The sequence below is a fragment of the Protopterus annectens genome, chromosome 8.part0, assembly GCF_019279795.1.
Source record: "Protopterus annectens isolate FY-2018-M chromosome 8.part0, PAN1.0, whole genome shotgun sequence".
Classification (NCBI taxonomy): domain Eukaryota; kingdom Metazoa; phylum Chordata; order Ceratodontiformes; family Protopteridae; genus Protopterus; species Protopterus annectens.
Window position 1 is genome coordinate 11,880,336 of NC_056741.1, and position 26,998 is coordinate 11,907,333.

A 26,998-nucleotide genomic window follows, 5' to 3' on the forward strand; every position below is an offset into this window, starting at 1 on the left:
TGTTCCGTATCTCCTTCACAGAAGTGTCCCACTTCTCCTTCTTTGCTTCCACATCCTACTCAATCACTCACATCAGCCCTCTTACTTCTTATTTATATCACTATAACCCAGAAGTTCCTGGTTTCTTAGGGTTTGATTTAAATGCTTACCTTATATCCTTCAATTATATAATGGGAATGTTTTGCCATTAACTAATACTTTGCTTTTTCATATGTTCAATTTTTCTTTTCATTTAGTAGCTTTAGTCCTGGTTAATTTAATCTCTGTTTCTTCTTGAAAGCCTCGAGTGGTAAGGTATTATTAGTTCAGTCAAGTATAAGTCAATGGGCAGCTCTGACGGTTCATGATTTAAAAAAGTCATGACCATGCATGTTTTTGGTGGTTATGAATTCGCTATTAATCAGACTATGATCAATGAGAACTTCATGCCAAGTGAAGCAACTATGGTTTTATTTATTTATTTACGTATTTTTGTAAAAAAAAAATATTTGCTGCTTTTAAAACAGTTATTACTTAATGATAATTTAGAAAGAAATACATTACAGTAAATTTCAGCAGAGGTCTGTTTGTATATAACAGATTGCAATTTACTCCGAGATCTATACCATTTATTTTTAAAACAAAACTTGAAAACTTGTGAAAAGATTTCTATAAACTTGTGTACTTGGACTTATTTCTCAACTGTACAGATTTCACAGAATGCCCAGATTTTGGCCTCGTATTTTTTAATCTGTTCCTCATAAAATTTGTTGTTTTCTGTCAAATCATTGATAGAAGCATTTCAGTTTCAGTCTTCACATCCTTCAAAAAATACATATTAATGCAAAATCCTGTTACTTTAGTAACTTTCTAAGTATATAAGAGCAATATTTAAATATTATTCCTACTTTTGGGCAATTGTTCCCCCATTATATTTGGTTTTGCCCAGATTTAAAGTACTTCAAGGTTGAAAAGTACTTGAATGATTTGATGATTAATAAGAAGACAGACAGTGAATACATCAGTAGCGCACATAAACTTTAACAATATCTGCATGATCTTTGACACATCCAGGTATTCATGTGTATGGGTAGCTTGTGCAGTATGTCTTCTATGATTCCCCCAGTTAACGCTAATTCATAAATATGGACTGGGAAGGTCGAGTGTGACATACAAAAGCTATTCTGTTTTCTTGACTGACATACTGTAACACCTAATACAGGCTATGCTCTGGAACACATTGTGTTCTAAATGCAGGGAAGCTCTGTGTAGCAGGACATATACTTTTTTTAAGTTGATATGTGTACCTACTAACTAAGGTATGGTATACTTTATTGAGCTGCCTATCACTGCTGCATTTGGGAGTGATTCATAAAAATGTTTCACTCCTTCGCCATAGCAGTGAAACACAGTTCATTACTGTATTATGGCAATGAGAAAGTGTTGCACTGTGCAAGTTCCCAGTGATAAGAGCTTGTGAACGTCATTGTATGGGGGTGTGATGCATCGGATTGCAATAGCAAATTTGCCTGCATTGTAAGGAATATGATTGCCAGTGGGGATATTCCTACCACACAACAGATAATTCTTTAGGTTGTTTTTGCTATGCCATTAATGAGCAATTAGCAGGAGAGAGAGACTGCAGTGGTCCTAGTTGCAGCATAATCAGATTGTACTCCGGAGGATTTCTGTACTGTGCCTCACTTGGACTAGCCTATCTTCTGCAGTATTTTCTGTTGTGATTTGCAATTGGACCAGCCTATCCCCTGCAGTATTTGAGAATTTCTGTACTTTGCCTCATTTGGACCAGCCTATCCCCTGCAGTATTTTCTCTTGTGATTGGCACACACTCAGAAAAGCCATGATTTCTGTAACTACTCCATGCATGAAATACAATGCTCACATAATGGAGTTAGACAGAGTACAATGTTTTACCTTACTGGGCCTCTACTTTTATGAACCACAAGAGTTTTGATACATCAATCTGTAGCATAACAAATCTGCTTCATAGCACACAGTATTCAGAAATAGTGCTCTGAGAGATAAAAATATCAGAATGAGAGTTTGGCAAATTGTAAATTAAATACCTGAGATATATTCTGGATTGGAAGGAGATATACCCTTCTAATGAAAATACACAAGTCATTTATCAGATGTCGTGTCCTTCTCTCAAATGTATAAAAGAGTCAAAAACACTTCTTACCTGAATTAATTATAATGGAAAGTTCATGTGTAATTACAATACAGTGTCAGCAATGCTGATTAAGTTACTGAAAGATAATGTGCCATAGCAGTAGAAACAACTTCAGCAAAGTGCATTCACAAAATGTAAAAATAGTGCTGACTTGTGATACCCCTCAAAATCTAATACAAGAAGTATGGACAAAGCCAGAAAAAAATGGGGGCACAAATGCCCCAAAATAGTGACAGATTTTTAATATTGTTCTTATAAACATAAAAAGTTAATAGAATAACAGGTTTTGCATTAGCATAAATTTTACGAAGGATATGAAGTCTAAAACTCAAATGTCCATCATTATTTAGTGTATTCTATGCTCAATGACTTGCCAGAAAATCAAAAATGTTATGCGTAACAGACCAAAAATATGAGGCAAAAATCTGAACATTCTGCAAAAATCTGGACTGCTGAGAGGTATGGCTGCTACTCTCGCCTCTGTTACCTCAGCCTGTGTCACATTTCCAGTAATTCAGCATGTCATTCCTTCAGAGCATGAAAGATTGACTGCATATACAGTGAGAATCATTTCTCCAGATGACAGAAAGTATCCTCAAATCAAGATGAATACTTACCTTAATTGTTTTGTCGTAGAGAATTCCATAAGTACCTCTGGGGTAAAATAAAATCATGTTGATTACTGACCACAAACCTTCATGAATGTTATTTGGTGAGCCCAAAAGTTTACCTACCTTAGCAGTTGCTGGAATGCAGAACTGGGCTATAACAGTGGCAGTGTGTGGCTACCGAATATAAAACCATGTTTCCAAGCACATGGTTAATAGTAATGGATACTCTAGAGTTCTACTGCCAGATGTTTCTGGAAATGTTAGAGAAGGAGTCACAGAGTTTGTGTATCTATTGACTGGATATCTCTTTCAGGACATTCTTGTTGCTGCAGAATTGTTAGCATATATCACAACTAACCATGGTCACAAGTGAGATGTTTTATGATAGTAGGTGACCCAACATCAGATGCAGATCGAGTAACATGTAGTCTGAAGAGAGGCCAAAACTGCATTATAGAAGGAGATACAAATATTCAGGAAAAAGGGTATTTCTTATGAGACACTCAAATCATAGTTCCTTAAAAGATAAGAAAAGCTAAAATGAAATAACTCCCAAAAATGCACATTGGCCCTGATAAAGCACTAGTTTATATATCTCAATTATCCATATTTTCAGAGAATGTCCAGATTTTTGCCTCATATTTTTGGTCAGCTCCTCACAATTTTTTTTTTTTTTTTTGGAAAATCACTGAAGACTGAAGTCACTAAATCAGGACAAACATTTCAGTTTCCATTTTCATATCCATCAATACATATTAATGCAAAACCTATTATTTAGCAAATGTCTAAGTTTATAAGAGCAATATTTAAAAATCTGTTCTTATTTTTGGGACCTTTGCCTCACCACTGTTTTTTGGTTTTACCCAGATTTCTTGTGCTGAGAGACTGAGAGGTATGCACTGGGTGGGAGAGAAGTCCTCTGACTAAGCCTAGACAAAAAGGCTTGCTTACCTTGTGACATGGGCAAGAAGATGTCAAGACAGGTACCTCTAATCTCATGGGACTTTGTTGATTGTTGTTGGAAAAATGTGCACATTGATTTTGCAGGACTTTTTATGCATAATTTACCTGTGGGAGGGCTATATGCAAATCTAAAATAGCATGAAGTATTTGATATGCTTGAAATCATGTTTCAAACAGCCAATAGTTATCAGAAAAGTTGCTTGTGGTCTGTCTGATCATAGTATTACTCATACTGGAACCCAGTTACATGAGAACAAATATTGTTTTGCTAAATTATCTTAAAGACTAGTAGGTTGTAAGCTTGACAACTGAAACTACAAAGCTAAGTGAATTGAAATACTCCATTCTATTAGAGTACCAGGTACTCAAAATCAAATGAGTTAAATGAGAGACTCATACAGACCTTCAAGGTAGCTATGTAGATTCCATATTGAAAAGAGAAGATACATATTTTATTTCTGTTGTTGCAATTCATCTGATTTTAAATTGTATTATATATTAAAACCTGCAAAACTGTTTTTTAAGGAAACATATTGAATCAGATTTGACTTGATAAAAGTTATTTTTATGCAATTGTACAAAAAAGCCTAACTTGCAAATATTCCATTATGACAAGCTTGCAAAATATAGAGATTTAAATGAAGAACATTCAGTAGGTCTCAAGGAGACCTTTATAGAAAATACAAAGTTGATTCCATGAATTGCTGTGAATAAAATTGGTTCAGTTTTATATGAAGTTTAATGAAATGAATGAGGCATTCATTACAGAAGACATTCTGATCATCTAAGACCTGGAGCTGCAGTAGCTAGGGATACTTCAGAGTGACATTAAGTCAATTCTGAGTTTACAAAACTGACTCATTGACTCTGTTCATGTGCCAAATGAAGGCCAAAAGGCAATTTCCAGTCTGAATTTCTTCACTGACTCTGCACAAGAGTCTGTCGTGCAAAATGTGTGGGTTTTTGATAAAAGAATTTTTAAAGTTCACAAATTCCTATACTTAGGAAAATGTTAATCTTTTAGATGTAACAGTTTTGAAGACTGAGCTGGGTTTTGTTTCTAATATTTATGGCAACCTCAAACACTACCTGATGGCATGGTTGGCAGTGATAACAATCACCCCTTGAAATGTCCCTATAAAGGGGCATTGATTTTGGAATTTAGCAAGACCACTGGTTGAGTTAAGGATTTAGTAGAAAGAAATTGGAACGTTTTTAGAATTAATGCTGATTTATTTAAGTTTTTGGAGCTCATCTGTGATTTCTGAATAAGAACTGTTGCAACCTTAAAAATATTTTTGGAAATATGGAACAGTTTGAAACTTCTCCTTATGTTATTAGGGGTATCAAAAGTGTGAGTATTGTTTTCAATGTTAATCCACAACTTATGACAAGAGTATACACTGAACAATGATTTTACATCTAGGTTAGTTTTTAAAAATGGAAATTGTGTGACTTCATCTATTATATATTTGGCGTTATGTTTGTATTGTCCAGCTTTTTACATTGGTAAGACTAAGGAAATGAATATATGAGCATTACTATGATAAGCCACAAAATAAAATTAGTAACACACTTTATAGACATTCCCAGAACTGCCCCAGTTATAAGGGATTTAAGTTTGTATCATTCATAGGGTTTTAAGGGACCCTACGGAAGTCCAGTGGGAATCTAGGTTAAAACATCATGAAACCTTATGACAACTGACATGATGCCACTGTGCTCTCGGGAATTAATGATTACATTTGTATTGTGTCCTCACTGAAACTTAAGGCCTCAGAACTGTAAGGGTATTATTTTCTTTGTATGATATTTACAGGTGTATATTTACAGTATTTTTATTAATTTATAGTGAGTATTTTTGTGGGTAAACAGATTGGCTAAATTTATTGAAACATTTTAAACTTGTCAAATTTCTTTGATTGATTAGTTATTGACATGATTTGTGTTAAATATTTAAATAATCTTTGTGGTTTGACACTGGTTCCGATGAAGTTCAAGTCTGTTGTATTAAGGGACGAAAGTGCTAAAACAAGGATTGATTAAATATTTCAATTTTTATATCTAACTTTGTGATATATTTTCACTGGTTTCTTTTGCAGCTACTGACTTGTGAGCCATGTTGTGTTTGTATTGTGTAATAACAAAGTGTTGCTGCCTCCACTCCAAAATTAATGCCAGATGTTGTGGGTACATATTGGCTGATTTCCCATTCCCATGAATCATTAATTCCTGGGAGCACAGTGGCATCAAGGCTCTGTTGTCATAAGGTCTCACAATGTTCTAACCTAGATTCTCATTGGCTTCCCTAGGGTCCCTTAAAACCCTATGAATGTTTTAATAGCACCCCTACGCATGGTGACTATGCCTTAAATTAATTCTCTGATATGGACATACACATGTGCCTCATAGCTGTTCTTCCCTAAAGAATTACGGATGTTGTTTATGCCATACATTCACTTGTAACACCACACATTTTATGACCTGTATACTTAATGAACAACTGCCTTATACCTACAATACTGACTTGAAAAATTTTACAGAGATCATTAACGTTTGTACTGGCTTACCTCATGACCCAGTACAATCTCTTTCCAAGTTGGCTCCAGATAAATGCTGGACTCGTCTCCCTCTCGGATTTCCCAGAACTTACAGGTGGTTGATGAGGGACGAGGCATCCCAAACATACTGTAAGACAACAGTTTGTTGTGCAACTGTTCCTGCTTCCCAGGATCCTGTACAGAAAAACAAGCATCAGAATAAATAAACATTGCAGTCTTCCACAACTTGTCCATCAAAACAGAATCACTGGCTAAAGAATCAGACTTAGAGAAGCCTTTATCCTCTGTATCTGAGTTTCATTCCAACAACCTCCACTTCCATCATACTTGATTCTGAGAAGGTCACACAAGAAAAAAAATGTTCCTTCATCACCATTGAAAAAAGGCATGTTTGTCTTTTGACTCTTCTTAATTGCTTAACAAATACTAAATAAAGAAAAAACAGCAAATATAAATTATAATAAAGTTCTACACAATTAATTAACAATTTATTGAAAAAGTATCCTCTCTTAAAATAAGAAGACTTGGAAAGCATCTGCTATCCATGAAATGGAAAATATTTTTCTTGTATGAGCAGTGTTGAAACTTAAAGATCTAAACATCACCTATAAAGAATGTTCATCTTCCAAACAGAAAAATCTCATTTATGAGTAGAAAAAAAATTTCATTCATCTAAAATGCTGGACTAGTCATGCAAGCATTTTATTGACTAAATAAAAGATTATTCAAAGATAAATTATCCTTTCCAAACAAGCAAGAAAACAAATACATTTGACATATTCGTCTTGAGCAATATGTTTGTAATTGTATACTTTTTCTGTTATTTGTGTACTTATTCTGTTATTAACCACGTGTAACTATTTTTTTTCATGTATATATAAGTCTTGTTATGTCTTCTACTGTATACTGTATTTTAACATATTGTTTGAAAATTCTCTGTGTACTGTATTTTAACATATTGTATAACATTTTACTTACTGTGGAGCTTTTCTCCCCGGGCCTCTGCTGAAAATGGGCCTGTGTCCACTTGGACCATCCCAGTTAACAAATGTAAAATAAAAATAAAATAAATAAAATAAATTGCCCCTGAAAGGTAACATAGTTTTGAGAAAAAAGGATTCCTTAGAAATTATTGGAATGTGGTATAAGGGCTAATAAAGATGGGCACTTAGAAGATACATTTGGCAGCAAACTTATACACAGAGAACATTTTAGAAATGTGTATTTAGCAAACAAACTCATACACAGACTATTTTAGAACTAAATACAAATCTTTGGTAGTTAGAAATGAGTTTACCTTGCAGTTCACACCTGGCTTGAATTTACCACTGCGAATTCCAGCCCGAGTCCTCAGTGTGCCTCCATCATACTGCACGTTGGAAAACAAACTGGTGGGAGGGAATTTCCCTTTATTAAGTGTTGAATAATCTGAGCTGTTGCTTCTTCTCTTGTTGTTTACCTTGAAGTAAATAAAGTGGTTAAAGATTTATAATACAAACTGAAAATATTAGTTGATCTTACTGTGTCCTTGGATGGCTGTCTTACAATGAGAATACAGAGTGCTACAAACATCAAATTTGGAGCCTAAGGCTATGGTCTGATATTGAAAATAAAACACAGAATACAAAACTTATAATGGAGGAGAAGACTGTTTTACTTAATTAGCATGTCAGTCTACATAAAGAACAAAGCTGCAATTTATTATTGATGAATATCTTACTTTATCTTATGCCTTATGAGATCTGTTTTGTACTTATACCATGCATTCTTCAGTTTCATCATGTTTCTTTGATTTTGTGACTTTCTCGGGAAAGTCATTAACTGGATCTTCAACCATACCTGTTAACTGTTCACATTTTTGCAGAATGTCCAGATTTTGGCCTCTTATTTGGGGTCTGCTCTTCATAAAATTTGAAGTTTTCTGGAAAATCAGTGGGGACTGAAGTCACTAAATAATGACATACATTTGGGTTTCAGACATCATATTCTTTAGAAGATGTATGTTAACACAAATCTGGTTATTCTAGCTACTAAGTTTATAAGAGCAATGTTTGAAATCTATCCCTGTTTTTTGGCCTTTGTCCCCCTAATTGTTTTTGGCTTTTTCCAGATTTTGCGGGCCAAGAGGTTGACATGTATGCCTATAACCCTCTCTGTGAAATAATGTCCCTTCATATCACATCAGAGCATTCTTCTACATTAAGATAATTTTTATGGGATTTGGATTTTCTGAGGTGCAGCATGTCCATTAATTCCGGGTTGGACATGGCTTTATACGTCCGGCACAGATCGCCTCTGAGCAGGCGGTATGCCACTGAGTAGAGCTGGAGTTTCTTTAACCGGGCAGCATATGGCATCTGTTTGAGCCCTTTGATCCTCTTGGTGAGGTACTTTTGGGGTCTTTCCAGTTGCTGCAGGTGTCTGGTAAGGTACATCCCAAAAGGGGCATTGTACTCAATTATGGGCCTGATGAGGGATGAGTAAAGAGGCACGATGATCCCCCCTGATCTAGATGTGAATACCTTCATGATTAGGTGGGCTATATAAAATGATTTTCTAACCACTTTGGCCACGTGGTTGTCAAATGAGAGATTGCTATCAGCTTGGGTCCCCAGGTCCCTAATTACTTTTTCCGTACTTAATGGATTACCACTTATGTGGTAATTTGTGGGCACTTTGTTTTTGCCAAAGGGGATGACTATACACTTTTTGGCATTTAGCTTGAGGCCATGGCTCTGGCTCCAGTTGTCTGTTTCTATGAGGCCCTTTTGGAGCATGCTTGTGTCGGCTGGAGAGTCGATTATGGCGCCCAGTTTGCAGTCATCTGTGAACTTGGTCAGCCACAGTCCTTCCGTGTTGGCCTGTACCTCTGAGAAATATATACCGAACAAGAGAGGTCCCAGGACTGAGCCTTGTGGGATGCCACTTGTAACTGGTTTGGAGTCTGACATAGCTCCAGCAATTCTAACCATGTGGGTTCTGTCCTTGAGCCAGTTTGCAACCCATCTAGTGACATAGGGGTTTATATTTAAGCTGGTGAGCTTATCTATAATGCCCGAGTGGGGTATTGTATTGAAGGCTTTTGCGAGGTCCAGGTAGGCTGTGTGGACCACCTTCCCCTCGTCAATGGCCTTGGTGACTGTTTCAAAGAAATCGACCAGGTTTAAGAGGCAGGATCTGCCCTTAATAAAGCCGAACTGGGTAGGATCCAGTGTCTGTAGGTCCCCAATATCTTTATTTATAAGGTCCATGATGATCCTTTCCATAGCTTTGCAGACCAAGCTAGTCAGGCTTATGGGGTGATAGTTTCCAGGATCCGTTGAGGCTCCACCTTTGTGGAAAGGGACCACCGTTGCTGTACGCCACTCTTTGGGTACATATCCTGTAGTGAGTCTGAGATTGAACAGTAGTTTTATGTTTGGGTTTAGCTCTTCTTGGAGTTCATGGAGGATGCAGCCCGGGACACCGTCTGGTCCCATTGATGCTGTGTTTTTTGCTTTGGAGAAGGCGGCTCTTACCTGAGCATCTGAGATGTCAGGGGGGCAGCACTCTGCTGGGATAGATATTTGCCCTTTTGGTGGGGAGGTGGGGGAGAAGTTTGCGCTGAACCTGTCAGCTAGGATGTTGGCAATGTCTGTGGGTTCAGTGTGTTTTTTGTAATTTTGGACTAATTCTGAGCATATCTGGGAATTCCCACCCAGGTTCCTAACATAACTAAAGAAAGCCTTGTGATTATCCTTAGTGTCCTGTGCAATTTTTCTCTCGAAGCTGGCCTTAGACGATTTTATAAGTGCCCGTAGTTTTTTGCTAATACTGATCAGAGATGCCTTTCCTTTTTGGGATTTTGCTCTATCATGTAGTAGCTTCCTCCTTCTATTGTATAGTTTGTTTATGGCTGGGGTCCACCAGACAGGACATCGCTTTTGGAGGATTGGGTCTTGGTTTTATTTGGGATTGCATGATCCATGCATTCCTGAAGGTGTTCATAGAATGCGTTTATAAAGGATTTTGCAGTCTGGGCCGTATTTTCCACAGGCTTGGGGGCTTTGAAGGATTCCACCTCGGTTTTGAGGAGTGTAAAATTTGCTTTAGAGATGTTTTTCACTGTGGTTTTCTGGGCAGGGGGTGGGGTTGGGATGTGAATATCCAGTGAGATTAGTTTATGGTCTGATCTTACCAGTGAGGGATACACTTCTGGTCTGGAGCATAGAGTCCCCATGTTGGTGATGATCAGGTCCAGTATGTTTTCCCCTCTTGTGGGAGTGGTAACAAGTTGTTCCATAGTATTTGAGTTTATAAATTCTAGGAACCTTTGGGCAAGGGTGTTGGAGCTAGAGTAATGCTCCCAGTCTATGTTTGGGTAGTTGAAGTCGCCCAATATAATGGTGTTTGGAGAGACCTTCATATTTTCCAGTGTTCTCAGGAAGGCCGAGTGGAGTTCCTGGGTTTGGGAGGGTGGTCTGTAGCAGGCTATAAACTGGAAGGCAGTTTTACCCACTGTTAGTTGCACATGGATAGTCTCTGATGCTTCGTGCTGTGCCACCAACCTGGAGGTGTGGGTATCTTTGACGAATATTGATACTCCCCCTCCTTTTGTGGTTCGGTCCAAGTTTTGGGGCCGAAAAGCATGGTATGAGGTATAACCTGGTAGTGCTGGGGTGAACTCAGGAGCCTTGAACCAGGTTTCTGTTACTGCACAGATATCGATGTTCACCATGCTAAGGAGAGTTTCGAGTGCATGCATCTTGAGGTTTAGTGTTCTGGTGTTGAGTAGCACTACTCTTAGTTTCTTATCCCTTGTGATACCTATGGAGGTGGGTTTGTCTTTTGAGCCTTGCCTACAAAAGGCACTATGGAGGTAGCAAGAGCCTTTGCCAATATCCGAAAGCCCAGGGGTGATAGGTGCAAGCCGTCCCTAGCGAAGCATCGTGGCTTGTTGAGCATGTCATCCCAGGCTGACAGGCATTGGATCCCCTTTGAATGACACCAATACTTAAGCCAATTGTTGAAATTGATCATCTTGTCTTCATGTTGTGGCATCATTCTTGGTGAGGGTAAGATGCTACTCATGGTCAGGGTCATACCAGCCTGGGCTACATGCTCAGAGAGCTCCTCTCTGTCTCTTTTCATGTAGTACAGGGAGGTACGTCTCGCCTACTCAGAGGCACGCTCTGCCTAACATACAAAACTATGTCAAACCCAGAGCTGTTGGACATGCTCCACTTAAAGAAATCCCAATCCCTCCGAGCTACATGCTCTAGGGACCTAAACCTTGCCACCACAATAAACAGAACATGCTAGAGGATAGATTCCTGTCCCAGAGACTTCCCATACTCTGGAACAGACTACCTATCTATGTCAAACAGAGCTCCTCATTAGCATTCTTCAAGAAAAATCTTGATTGGATGGGAAATAGGAAATTCACCCCAGGGATCACTTCTGTGACTCTGCTAGACAGGGGCACAGGAAAATAATTTTCTTGGGTGGCGAAAGCCGGGGTACCTTTTTGGCTAGGCATATATATGCCCTAGGGCTAATAGCCTAGTACCTACCTATAAACCTACAAACCTATAAACAAGGGCATAAGCAGTCTTCAAACCCTGGATCCTAACCAGTTTGGGTTTGTTAAAGGCAGATCCTGTCATTATGCTGCAGACAATGATGTTATGATGCAGATGTTGATTTCATGGTGCAGATGATGATATTGTGATGCAGATGTTGATGTCATGGTACAGATGATGTTTTGGTGCAGATGATGATGTTATGATGCAGATGTGGATGTCATGGTACAGATGATGATATTGTGATGCAGATGTTGATGTCATGGTACAGATGATGTTTTGGTGCAGATGATGATGTTGTGATGCAGATGTTGATGTCATGGTACATATGATGTTTTGGTGCAGATGATGATGTTATGATGCAGATGTGGATGTCATGGTACAGATGATGATATTGTGATGCAGATGTTGATGTCATGGTACAGATGACGTTTTGGTGCAGATGATGATGTTGTGATGCAGATGATGTTACAATGTAGATATTTATGTTAGCCAGTATCTCTGTAGCAAATGCATCTACTTTTCTCAGGTGAGTACTGAGGATTTGTTTTGAAAGCAGCAAAATTATCAGATTGTTTAACATTATTTGGTATAGAGTTATAACATGCTGGGGTAAGCTTGAAGAGGAGTTTTTCACAGCAGGCAAGAGTAAATGGAGGCCAAGTTAACAGCAGACAACTGGAATTACGCGGGGAGTAGTTGGGTGTTTTCAAACACAATTTATTGAGGAGAGGTAGACAGTAACTTAAGAAGTCTGTAGGTTTGTGTATTAAGGAGAATAGTTGCTTCACCTCATTGTGGTAGCCATTTTCCTTTGATGAGGGTAGGGAAGTAGTGTTCAAATTTGATGGAGAGATGGATGAAGAGGAGAATTTAATTTTTGGTACTTTGGAGGAGAAAAGAGTTGTGTAAGGAAATCGGTGATAGGCAAACTATATTCGATCTTTGAAAACAGGACATTAATGTCTATAGCTCATTGGATTTCAAAATTGAGAAGGTGAGAGATTTTGAAGAAAAGTCTTGGCTGGTCTAAGGATTTGTGAATTTCATTTTAATGTGTTTATGGAAAGTGAGTTGCTAATCGAGCAGGAGATGTACGTATCATTGTTAAGTGATATGATGGGATGGGGATCCTGCTGGATCAGAGAGGTATTGGGAGACTGCTTTAGTTTTTGATATATGCTAAAAAAAGCATTAAAGAGCTTTTCTTGGTATTATCAGTTGGATTGTTTTTGTGAAAAGACTTCCAGGTAGCTATAAAGTCATTTGCAAAATCTTTTCATGGGGCAAAAGCAGTCTTATTGCTTCAAGTAGAACAATGTCATCAGTGTAGAGGAGACACTTAGTGTGAGGGAGGTCCCAAGGAAGGTAATTTAGTGGGAAAATAGAAATAGGGGTAGACTATAGCCTTGTGGAATGTATTTGTGAGAAGAACCTGAAATATTGGTATTATTTTGTGTGGTGGGTGGGTGGGATGTTGGCTTAATGGTTAATGTGTTTACCTTACAGACACAAGGTGCAGGGTTTGATTCTCGTCTGGGGTAATTGGCTAGACTTAAAATGGCACACAAGGGCAGTTAGTCTAGTATGAATCTATGAACCTACGAATCAGTGTGCATGTGTGATTAGTAAGATAGTTTTTGAAATATAAGAGAGTGTTTTTGTTGAAAACAGAATCAGTTTGCTGGTGGCAATTAACAACGATTCCAAAAACGTTATTAAGGTCAAGGAGAATTGCCCCAGTAATTTTACCTTGTTTAATATTGGAGTAGATGTAGCCAGTGAGGGAAATAATGGCTGTATTGGTACTATAAAGTATTGCTTCTGATTAAGGAATGTCACATATTTTGGAGATGTATTCAAGTAGTTGGTTCTAAATAATTTTCTCAAGAATCTTTGTGAGAGGGCTGACATTAGAGATTGGGCAATTAGATTGAGGTAAATTGGTTCATACTGCATACCTGGATTTGGCCAAAACATTTGATACCATTCTACATTTGAGTATAATTGATGAGTTAATCCAATTAAATGTAAACCCCTATGTTATCCACTGGATAACAAGCTGGCTCAATAACATAACTCAGTCTGTTAGTGCAGACACACTCTTAATTAAAAGGATAGTCAGTAGTGGTATTCCTCAGGTGTCCCTTGGAGATCAGTCCTGAGACCCTCTTTGGTATTTATTTCTCTGATGTTAATCTGGACTCCAAAGCCTTGTGGCTGAAGACATTTGCTTTGGCTGCAAACTTGGAGCTGTCATGAATACCCCCGAAGACCTACCCAGGAAGGTCTAACTCATGCTAACAAATGATGCTTGATCACAGCCTCAAACTCAATGCCAAAAACGCAGCATTGTGTCTTCTGTTCCTATCACATAGGTGACAACCCCCCCTCAAACATTGGCTCAGTCATTAGGGACTTGTAACCTTCATTCACATTGAACTATCCTTTGACTACCACGTGACCACCTTAGTTAAGAAATCCTTTTATATAACCAGGCTAATCACCAAGGACAAAACTTCTACATAAAATGAAGATGTTGCCTCTACTCCTCCCTTATCAGAATAATAAAATAATGTAATGCCCCCTTTGGCATGTACTTGGCTGGGCATATGATCCAGCTCGACAGACCATGGTGTTTCCTTATCAAAAAAAATAAAGGGCATGTTCTGCTTGAATTACTCTGCCCCAGCTTGAAGTGTTCTCACTCTTTTTCCATTTCCTACTAACTGTTGACAGGAGATCTCTCCCTTGCCTACAGAGCCTCTAAAGATCTGATCCTATGTAACCTGCTACACATCCACAAAACTAATACCACCCTAAATACCTACTGAAGAGACCTAAACCACTGCCAAACCATAAATAAGACTGTTGGAGGTATTGACAGTGTTCACAGAGAAGGCCTCTTTAATGGAATAAACATCTTTTTGAGGTAAAAGCAAAACCGTTTTAAGCATTACCTGAATCACTGTATGGGCAGTCATAAATACACCCCCTGTCTTGCAGTTATAGAAATGGACCGAAACTAAGTAGGAATTTGGCATTAGTTCATGTCTTGGTAAACTGGTGGGATCATTGGCTAGATTATGAATGATCCACTGGGTCAACAATCCATTATGAATCTATAATTGTTCTGCTATGTTACCTTTCTAGTCTTTCTTCCTTGTAGGATATGCATGATATAGTCCTTTAATTTCCTTGTTATGTCACCACAATCTACACCAAATGTTTGCCAGCTTTTGCTAAGTCTTTGTTCTCTTAATGTATTCACTACTTAGGTTTCTAACACTACTGGTAGTGTCTCTCCTCCTGCGTCCCAGAGTGCCCTAGTTTTACTTACTGATTTCCCACAGTGCCTGATCACCATTAACTCACTATATGACGTAGTACCAGGTTCTCTTTGCATTTTGTTAGTATCTCACCTCCCACTATGTGCCCTATCTCTGTTTTTCCTGACTAGGTACATTACTCTTAAAATCAGATTAAACTGTCACAAGCTGTGTTATTTTGCATTCCCCAGGCTACTGTATACAGTCAGCTTGTGATGTTTTTCTTATTCCATTTATCCCACCTACATTATCAACTGTTGTAGAATAATTGTCCGTTTAATCTTTATTGTTTAGCCATTGTTCAAGTCCTTAGGTAATTAAGCAGTGCAGTTAAAATACCTTTTTACATCATCAGATAGGCATACATTCCCATCTTGTCCATGTATGTAGTACTGAGGACTGATCCTAAAAACGAATGCAGAGCTTCATCACCTGTATCCTGTTTTTTTATTATTGCTGTCTGTATTCTGCTACACAACCAGTATTTAAAACACAAGCTTCTACCTTTGCATCATCTTCACATTTAGCTGATATGAATATTAGTCTTTTGCATGGGACTGCTTCTGATCACTCCTCTTTAACATTACAGGGAATGATAAAACATAATGCAAAAAGGTAGTGGAGAAAGTTTCTCTAAATCTGTCCAGTCTTGTAATTGACTGAGTTAGCTTTGAACAGTTATCCCAGGTCTAGGTATCTCATATTTTTTAAATACTCTAGTTTGTCTTGCCCTCTACAGCTACTGGATATGTATTCTATCTTACCATCCTTTCCATGAACAATTATTTCATAATTTCTGGATTGAAATGTGTTGTCTTAAACTGGTAGTCATGCCTTCTATTACTCAACAGTCCTTCTTATGCAGCCAGCTCTCATCATATATTTTGCCATGTGCACCTATGCCATACTCCCCTTTACTCCCCTTTTTTAGAAAACAGTTCAAGATCCCTAAACCTACAGTCACATAACACATTCTCAAGTCACATAACACATTCCCTCAACCTCTTCCATCTTAGTTACCTTTTAATTGTGTTTCTTTGTATGCTCTACATTTCTGTGGAGTCACTTTGTCCACCTTTGGTGCACCTAAAATTGCATATCATACTCTAGATGTGATCTTACAAGCAACAATAATAAACTACAGGATAAAGCTTTCTTATCCCTAGAAACTACAACCCTAGATATAATCCCCAGTATAGGTTCATAGGTTAGTACTAAGCTAACTGCTCTTGCGAGCCATTTTAAGCCTAGCCAATTATCCCTTGTGAGACTCAAACCCTGCACCTTACGTTTGTAAGGCAAACACCTTAACCATTAGGCCACCATTTCAGCCTTGCCTTTATGCTGTCATCTTTTATTAGCTTGACAATCCATGCTTTTTGTAATAATCAACTCCCAAGTTATATTCCTTTTCCAACCTCTTTGCCACAAAACTCCAAGTACATCACTATTCATTTTTTAAGGGCTAGAGCTGCCATCTCTCATACTGTTTCCCATAATCTTTTTAGTTCCATAGCAAAACTAACCCACATTAGATACCACCCCCAAATGTGGTATTATCTATAAAGATTAATTCAGCTTTTCATGTCTTATTTGACATCAGAGGTGAGCACATCAAATGGGCCTTAGGCCAGTCCTGAGGGACACCACTTCTTATCTCTGTTGCTCTGGGAGCTCTGTTGAACAGCACCATATGCCTTCTGCATTCTAACAATTTGTTTCCCTTCCTGCATAGTTTGCTACCATCTCCTAAGCCTTAACAGTAGAAGAAACCTACAGCGTGAGGAAAGCTTTGTTTAAAGCTAGACAATTGCATCCACAGGCTTGTTTTTGTCCACCTCTGAAAAACCCAGCCATAAAACTGGATCATGCTAGTGTGACAGTATCTTTCTGGCATAAATCCAAGCTAAAATCAACCATTCAGGCCATTTTGTTTCAGGAAGTTCTCAAGATTAGACTTAAAGAGTGCCTTTATCATTTAAATCCCCACTGAATTCAGGCTCATCACTCTGTATTTGCCTCCACTGCTCCTTGTGCCCCTTTGAAGACAGTTATCTCCATTTCTTGTTTTCAGCTGACTGGGACTTTCCCTTCTCTTAAGGCCTGTTAAAGATCTCTGCTAAAACAATTGCCAGCAAATGTTGGATGAGCCTGAGAGCTTCCCATGAGAAGTTTCTGCATTATCCTCTCGCAGTGATCAAATCACCGCTTCACCTCTGCTGTCATGATTATCTTATCTCCTCTATCTACCTCACATGTCCTGTAAACTTATCTTGGTAGTCTGTTCTCCCTTTCCTTGGTAAGTTTCAGTGGAGAGCATTACTATAATATTCTATACCTGACTTCCTGGCCTCCTTAGACGTTGGAACGTTCCACTGCAGTTCATCTATTACCTCCCACATATTTCTGCCTCTAATATTCCTGAAGAATGCCTCCTTATTTTCTTCCTTTATGCCTGCTACCAGCCTCTTTTCCATTTTTTCCTTGACCATCCCCTATACATTTTGCTAATTTGTTTCTGACCCCTGCATAAGTGACGCATTGTTTCTTCTGTTTGTTCCTCCAATTGTTTATATTTTTCCTTTGCTCTTAATATCTATCTTCTTTTCTCACACCAACCACACTGTCTTCCTTTTTTTCTTTACCTTAGCACCCCACTTCAGTCCATTTTCCATTCCCACCCCCAACATAGTTGTCATTATATTCCACAAGCATCTATGCCTACACTATTTTTCCGTTAAACAAGATCACTGACTATCAGCTTCTGTACATTCCCATGGCTGGTAGCCATAACTCCAGATTTTTGGCTTTGTGTTTCAGTTTGGTTATTCTCCTTGGTCACTATGATCCATGCAAATGATTGATTTCTGTTTGCCATTGAAACCCCAACATTGTTCAGCCTTTTTGAATAGACCCTGTTCCCTTCTTGGCCGCAGACAATGTACATTAGCTACACCGAGGTCTTTCTTGAAACCTGTTCTTTTCTTTACTTTCCATCGCTCATGATGTGCTTTAGTATGTATTGCATAGTCAATAACTATTTTTATCATGCATTGGGCAAAAGGGTTTCTTAGCAGCACACTCATCACTATCTGTGTTGTACAATGCAGAATGATGCTATAGGCAGTTTAAAATTATGATACAGCTGTATTGTTTTAATATATATCTCACAATGCATTGCTGTTGTGGTATATAGTGGATAAATGTATACCCTGGGATGGCAGTGCATTCATTATAATGAATATTTACAAAGTGATAGTTGTGCTATCATCATCATCAACATCATCATCATCATCATCAACATCATCATCATCACCATCACCATCACCATCATCATCATCATCATCATTATTATCAACATCATCATCATCATCATCATCATCAACATCATCAACTCCACTTTTCCCATTGGCTACATGGGGTTAGGACGGTGTGTTAGCTGTCACCATCTCTCTCATTTCAGTGCTACACCACTCCTGCTGTCTCTGACATACATACCTTACTGCCGCAGATCTTCTCTCACACAACCCACCCACCTCTTTGCTAGATGCCCTTGTTTCCTCTTACTCTCTTCCTGTCTGTCCCAAATCTTCTTCACCAGATTGTCTTATGCTTTTCTGCAGATGTGCTCAAACCACTGTAATCTGTTCTCTCTGATCTTTTCTGCAACTGAAGCTACTTTTTCTATTGCTCTTATGTACTCATTCCTTTATCTGTCCCTCAGTGTGCACCCTACCACCCTTCTCAGGGACTTAATTTCCATCACCTCTAGCTTTCTCATCTGCTTTGCCTTTACTGCCCAGGTTTCTCTGCCATACAGTAGTACTGGTCACACCACTGTTTTGCACACCTTACTTTTTACCTTCTTTGACATTCTTCTGTCATACACTGCACCTGACACTCTATGCCATGTGGCTGCAGCCCCTCTGATTCTAGTTTTGACCTCTTCATTCAGACTTCCCTTCTCCTCAACCACTCCTCCCAGATACTTAAAGCTATTAACTTGTTCCACTATCTTCCTTTCTGTCTCAGTTCTCAGCTTCTGCTGAGTTCCCCAATGTTTTGCCATTACCACTGTATTATATGTACTTAGTTTCATCGCATGTGCCTTCAGTTTTGCATTCCATTTCCCTCTCCTTTGCTGAAGTTCTTTCTCAGAGGCTGCCTGTAATGCCACATTGTCTGCATAGAGCAACTTTATTGATTTGTCCCCACCAACCTGTTTGCTAATGTAGTCTATCACCAGTACGAACAGCAGTGGGCTCAGAGTTGAACCCTGACACACACCCACTCCCACTTGGAACCCCTCTCTGAGACCAACCACTGTTCTTTCTTGAGTCATTGGGTCCTTGTGCATAGCCTGCACTAATTCTACAAACATTTCTGTGACTTCAAACCATCACAGTACTGCCCAAATCAGCTTTCTTGGGACCTTGTCATATGCTTTCTTCAAGTCAAGGAATGCTCATTTGGATTCTTTCCTTAACTCTAGCTTCTACTCAAACGCTATTGTATTGTGCTTCTGCAATATTAAAGTACATCAGCCTTAACTTGGAAAACTATATTTCCCTCTCTGTTCTGCATTTATATTAATTGTGTAAATCTTCATCTCTTTCACTGTCTATTCCACAGATGAAAATCACACCATACTGTAATAAGAATTATGGAATTATTTTGTCAATGTGCTTTAACATTCAAATATAATAAAGCAAACCATAAAAATTAAACAAATTCACCTCCCTCTTTGTCTAATAAATATAAGAACTAATAAAAAAGAAAGAATGTACACATTGGATTCTGGCCAAGATTAATATACAACTGGCACACAGTTCTGTGCAGTATAGTGCAGGTAGTAGAAAACTTGAAGAGATGAGCCCATTCAAAGACACAAGTAGTGTGACCCTGCCAGGTTAAAAATCGTATAACATGAAAAGTATGTAAATTACCACAATGATTATGCAAATGAAGTAATCAGATGTAGCAAAATAATAGAAGTATAAAACAGGTGTTCTGTATTGAGACATAGAATTCACCCACTACTATGGTAATATGAGGGGCACTGGTGACCTACGGACATCTGGAATCTACATACCTTACTTGTTTACACTCAAAACATTTAACCCCAAAATCTTGTCATGCATTTGTACCAGCAGCTTTTTCATTTTCCAGTGAAACCTGCTATGGAGGTTTGGACTGCCCCCATGACTGCATCCATTGGTTTTCATATGCTCTTCTATAGCACACATTTTTCTATAGTTCATGTGATCTTAGGAATTAAAAGGTAACTAAGCAAAGTGACCATATCTGCCTTGTCAGTACTCACCCTTAGGCATTACCTCCCTTTTCAAGGAGGGACAGGCAAGTTATACCAGGGATGAATTTATCTTCATCCATCCAGTTGTCCAACTCCATTTTTTAAGGTAGACAATGTGTCACACTGCTTAATTTTACAACTAGAGTTTACACATTTCCACTACTTTTCTTTATTGTCATAGAGTCATAGATATCTTTCTTTGCATTATGTTAACCTTCTATCATCATCTTATTTGATATATTTTCTTTCATTATGTTAACCTTCTATCGTCATTATCTTATTTGATATCTTTCTTTGCATTATGTTAACCTTCTATCATCATCTTATTTGATATCTTTTCTTTCATTATGTTAACCTTCTATCATCATCTTATTTGATATCTTTCTTTCCATTATGTTAACTTTCTATCATCATGATCTTATTTGATATCTTTCTTTGCATTATGTTAACCTTCTATCGTCATTATCTTATTTGATATCTTTCTTTCCATTATGTTAACCTTCTATCATTATGATCTTATTTGATATCTTTCTTTTCATTATGTTAACCTTCCGTCATCATTATCTTATTTGATATATTTTCTTTTATTATGTTAACCTTTTATCATCATTATCTTATTTGATATCTTTTCTTTCATTATGTTAACCGTCTATCATCATTATCTTATTTGATATATTTTCTTTCATTATGTTTACCTTCTATCATCATTATCTTATTTGATATCTTTCTTTGCATTATGTTAACCTTCTGTCATCATCTTATTTGATATCTTTCTTTTCAATGTTAACTTTCTATCGTCAGTATCTTATTTGATATCTTCCTTTGCATTATGTTAACCTTCTATCATCATCTTATTTGATATCTTTCTTTTCATTATGTTAACCTTCTATCATCATGATCTTATTTGATATCTTTTCTTTCATTATGTGAACCTTCTATCATCATTATCTTATTTGATATCTTTCTTTGCATTATGTTAACCTTCTATCATCATCTTATTTGATATCTTTCTTTTCAATGTTAACCTTCTATCGTCATTATCTTATTTGATATATTTTCTTTCATTATGTTACCCTTCTATCATCATTATCTTATTTAATATATTTTTTGCATTATGTTAACCTTCTATTATCATCTTATTTGATATATTTTCTTTCATTATGTTAACCTTCTATCGTCATTATCTTATTCAATATCTTTCTTTGCATTATGTTAACCTTCTATCATCATCTTATTTGATATCTTTCTTTCATTATGTTAACCTTCTATCATCATCTTATTTGATATCCTTCTTTTTATTATGTTAACCTTCTGTCATCATGATCTTATTTGATATCTTTCTTTTCATTATGTTAACCTTCTGTCATCATTATCTTATTTGAACCGCACTCCTTTTCCACAACCACCATCACATTTTTGTTACACTTACTGCTACTCTCAACTTGCCATTAAACATGATTTCATTTGGCCTTTCACTTCAAATGGTCCACACAACATAAAATCATATTTTATCTATTTTATGAACATATTCCTTATTTTTATGGCTATAATATCCATTCATAATCATATCCATATATATTTCATTTACCTCCTTTATATTTTTAAAGAAATTTCCTCTACACAATTTTTCCTCACAATTTTGCAACCCTTATACATTGTAAGAAAACATGTTCTGTAGTTTCTTCTTTACCGGAATATGTACAAACTCTTTCACAGATTTTTTATATGGGACAATTCCTTTTACTGGTAATGTATTAATCACTATACTCCAAAAATCATAGCATTCTACTTGTTCATTACTCTATGCTTTTCATACTTTTATAGCTTTAACTTTTTCATTCTCTACCAAGGATTAACACAATACTATTGTACCATGATATCTTTATACCACACTTTTCTCTTATTTTCTATTTCATCAATTTTTATTTTCCATAAAATTTTTTTTTTTGATAAAATCTCATTACTTTATTTAAACCTATGTTTCCTCTTTTCATTTTTTGACATATCCCAGTGCTGCTTATATTTACTATTATATTACTACTAACATTTGATTTGTATTATTTATCCAAAGTAAAACTTTATACAAACTCAAAGATACAGCATAAAAAATTGGGTTTATTAATCCTAAACCTCCATCTTCCTTGTTCATGTATAAGACTCCTCCCTTCACTGAATTCAATCTTGAATCCCCATATAAAAGAAAAAAATACTTATAGTATTTCTTTTTCATAGATTATTGGCAACACAGATGTTAGCTAAATATAAAATATTTTCCAATATAAATGAATTAAAAAATAAACCTTTTTATTAAACAATAGCTTGTATGTTTTTCAAAAACAACAAAGCTCCTTTATTTCATCTAGTATCCTATTCCTTTGTTCCTAACTTACATTTTACCTCCAAGTCTTATTCCTAACACAGAGATTTCTTACATTGAGGAAGACTCTCCTATCTTTCTTATATCACACAGTCCTTTACTTTATCTTTATTTAAAGTCATGCTTATTATACTTAAACCCTGATGTATATACCATATAACTTCTTTCATCCAGCACCTCTTATGTACAACTTTACATCTCTGACTAATACATTCATAACTAGTGCAAATAATATACTACTCATAGGGCACCCCTGACATATGCCATTCTTTATATATATTTCTTTGCTTAACCATTCATTCAATAAATCCTTACTTTATTTTTATTATATACAGAACAACATGCATTTTTTTCTTACTAATGTTGTACTCTTTCATAATTGCCCGCAACAGTTCATGTTGTACTGTATCAAAAGCTTTATTTAAATCTCCTGTTATGATCTTGGTCTCATCAGCCTTGTTTATAATACCATCATCCACCACAATTTCCCATACTATGAATAATAATTCATGGCATCCTTTTCCCTTTTAACTATAAATGCTATCTTTCATAATAATTTTCATTTTACTTTCCATTCTTTTCTGAATTATTTTCATAAAAATCTTATAATATGTGTTGTTCAATAGGTCTCCAATTTTCAATTTTATTTTTAACTTCCTTTTTCCACACAAATTTAAGTATACCACTGTATAAATCTTTATACACAAAACCTTCATTTAACTACTCATTCATAACTTTTTAAGAAGTATTTTTCTGTCAATCCATACAGTTCTTATAAAATTAGTATCCTATTCCATCTGATCCTTATCTTATTCATATAAGGAAATCTCTTTTATCAATTCTTTATTGTCTTGTTCTCTCGATTTTTTAACATGCCATCCTTTGTTTCTACTTTCTTTTTATCTTGAAACATTTTATTTACATAATGTATTATGATATTCATAATTTGTTCCTGAGATCTTCTTACCTCTCCTCTATCATCTTTCATTTCCCATTATACTAGGGTTCTCTTTAACTATGTTGGTACTCAATAAGCTGATACCTCTTCTTTTACCTCTTCTTTTTACCTTGTAAATAATATCTTTGCTTAAATAATACTTTTTAAATTTTTCTCTGTATTCTTTTCATAAATTCTCCATTCTGTCACATAATATTCTCTATCATTCCTTTCTAAATCATTTAAAACATACATACACACTGTTTTATACATTTTTTTAAAGTTTTTTTTTCTTATATTTGACTGCCATTCTAAAAAAAACATGTTTTATATACTTCTTTCAAAGTCAGCCAACACTCAGACCAATTTTTATAACACGCTCTAGTGGAAGTATAATCATTCCATAAGCACATGCTTATTTTTTTCATTTTTATCCCTTAATATCTCATGTATTCTTTTCATCCCTTTTCCAGATCTAATGTACCTTTTATTTTCTTGTTATTTCTATCCATATGGCTGAGTTATCTGAAAAGACTGTTACAAGTCTATGTCCCATAGCTATATTTAAACTTTGTGATATAATAAAATAATCTATTTCTGTCTTATATATACCTAGACTATATATCCACAAATTATTATTCCAAATGTTTAAATTGCCATATTTTATTACTGCAAAAATATTCTTAACATTATTGCCTCTTTTCTTCTTTTTCACCCATATCAGAATTAAAATCTCACACTAACATTATATTCATATCAATTATTGCGTAACCCAACATTTTATGAAATAAATGTTCCCTTTCTTTACTTGTAACATTCTTTATATCTGATTATGCCATCTGAGATCTACAATAATCAATCTTCTCATCATTGCCAGTGTTATGTTCAATATTTTCATTAACTTTCTACAAAGTACAGCTAAGCCCGAACATAGTTCCCTTCCTGGGTTCCATATTGTATCTGCTCTCCAACATTTCTTTGTTTATACTCTCTCTTCTTGTGTCAGAAATCCTACATCTTTCAATATTATTATATCAACATCACACTCACTACAGCAATTTAGGATGCCTATTCCTCTGCTTATATTTTTGTTATGATATGCATTTACTGAAAACACTCTATAATGATGTAATTATGTCTATATTGTAGCTTATCCATTTCTTTTCTTTCTCTTTTTTACAGTTATCATTTTAAAGTTTATTTTTCTGTCCCTTATTCTTTTACCAATAGAAATATTTTTACCTTTCACTATTTTCCAGTTTATATCTTTCTCATAATTTCTTTCAGGACCTCCTTACATATTACCTTCCGTTTTATTTTTACCCTAATCTTGCTCCCCTACATCCTCTTTATCTTTTATTGGGAATGTTTCTTCTCTTTGTATAATGCCCTCAGTTTTCTTTTCTTCTTCTTCATCCTTTTTCCTCTGGATTACAATCCATTCATAAATACCCAATTTTGTTACATTTAAAACATTTCAACTCACACTTTTTGCATCATGACCTGTTTCCCCACAAATATAACCATTCTGCTCATGATAGTTACTATCAAATGATCATCTTTTCCACAGGGAAAAAAAAACATTTTCAGTTGTCCCAATATTTTACAACATGTCTGTTAACCTCTGTATTTATCATACTAGGGATATGAATAATGTTTTCTTTCTCCATTTTTAGTACAATATGATAGTCCCATCCCTCAGTCCTTATCCTCTGTTATTATAGACTTTGCTAATGTCCATATAACTTCTTTACAAAGTTTGTTTAAATGTCTCATTAAAGTCTGTTGCTTGATTTCAGTTCAAAATTTAACATGCATTTTCTTTTTTTTTCTGTGTGAACCATATAAGAATTCCATGGATTACAGATCTTTTTCTTCTTGTATTCCCCCAAAGAACTTTCCAGAACACAACTAGTCTTGAAAATAATGTCAGAAAATGTCGCTTTTTTAAAAAGAATGAATGCTCTTACCTCCTGAGCCTTCAGTCTCAATTGGACCATTAAATTATCTGAAATATCATACTTGTCCAATTCTTTTTTTATTTATTTTGAATTCTCACTACAAATTTCTTTTGATTGTTGACATTTCCTTACCTGTGTTCATCTCTCATCACTTTTCCTGCAGTTTCTTTAAAAGACGTGTAATATGATTTCTTTATCTGGCAATCTTCTTTCAAAACAGGTTGCAATTCCTCTGATTAAATGTTGTCCATAACTTCACCGCACGGCACATCTTTTCCACTCTCCAGCTCACCCTGGAACAACAACTCACCCACTGCAAGGTTGTAATAACACATCCATCATTGTTTTGAACATTTGCTTCGAATGAAACAAACAAATTCTGCTGAAACAATTCCTCAGAATCTTGTAGAGCTTCAAACACTGCACTGGCATTCACCTGTGTGTTAGCCATCTTGGATCTCCTTAAGTGCTGTTCTCCCATCTGGTACTGCATTAGGAGCTGAACAAGCAGTTTCCTAATTGGTAGGGGATGTTTCCTATTTCACTGATCGAATTTCCCCTTGTAGTAGAAATACCACCTTGGGTCGCCCCTGAAAAGGAGCTTTTAGCCACTAACCTGGTCAACAAATGATATATCAGTAAAAATAAAAAAATAAATCACTTCTGTACATGATTTTACATACATTGACAAGTCCCACCACCCCATGAATGCTTTTGTATTTATTGAACTTAGCTCTGTTAATCTTAATAATTTCTCTGTAAAGATCTCACAGTTTATGGATCATGTTAGAAATCACTATGACATAAAGAATGGCAGGTTGGCATGTGCCTTGTAACTGTTCACATACTTAAGTAAACCTTACTACCGCTACTTCCCAAATCATCACCTTCAATCTTCTGACAAAAATCTACTTGACATCTATAAGCCTTACAAACACTGAGGTCAAAGTCTGTACTCACACTGTGTTGCAAAACTCTGGAATATGATCTCTGCACTAATCAGGGTAATACATGTCATTTGTTTAGTTTAAGCTGCAACTAAAAGAATTCCTCTGACTCCTGACTTTGCATATGCTGTTCTCCTGGCTAAAATTTCAGATTTTTCTTCTCTAATACATTTTTTAAAGGGAACTGGTCCGCTTGGATTGAATTTCCCTCTGCCCGTCAGAGAAAGATTGTCAAGCAGGTCAGGGAGAGGACAATCCAGACGA

The 26,998-nt window shown here is 36.3% G+C and overlaps 1 protein-coding gene across 1 annotated transcript in view; it reads right to left on the reverse strand.

The window, feature by feature from the left end:
* LOC122808606 (pleckstrin homology domain-containing family G member 5-like) overlaps positions 1-26,998 on the reverse strand; it is a 676,293-nt gene that overhangs the window by 319,774 nt on the left and 329,521 nt on the right. The window contains exons 3-4 of the mRNA XM_044079565.1: positions 7,606-7,767; positions 6,318-6,482 (exon numbers count right to left, since the gene is read on the reverse strand). Coding sequence (XP_043935500.1) covers positions 6,318-6,482; positions 7,606-7,767 — 327 coding nt within the window. The remainder of the gene's footprint in view (positions 1-6,317; positions 6,483-7,605; positions 7,768-26,998) is intronic.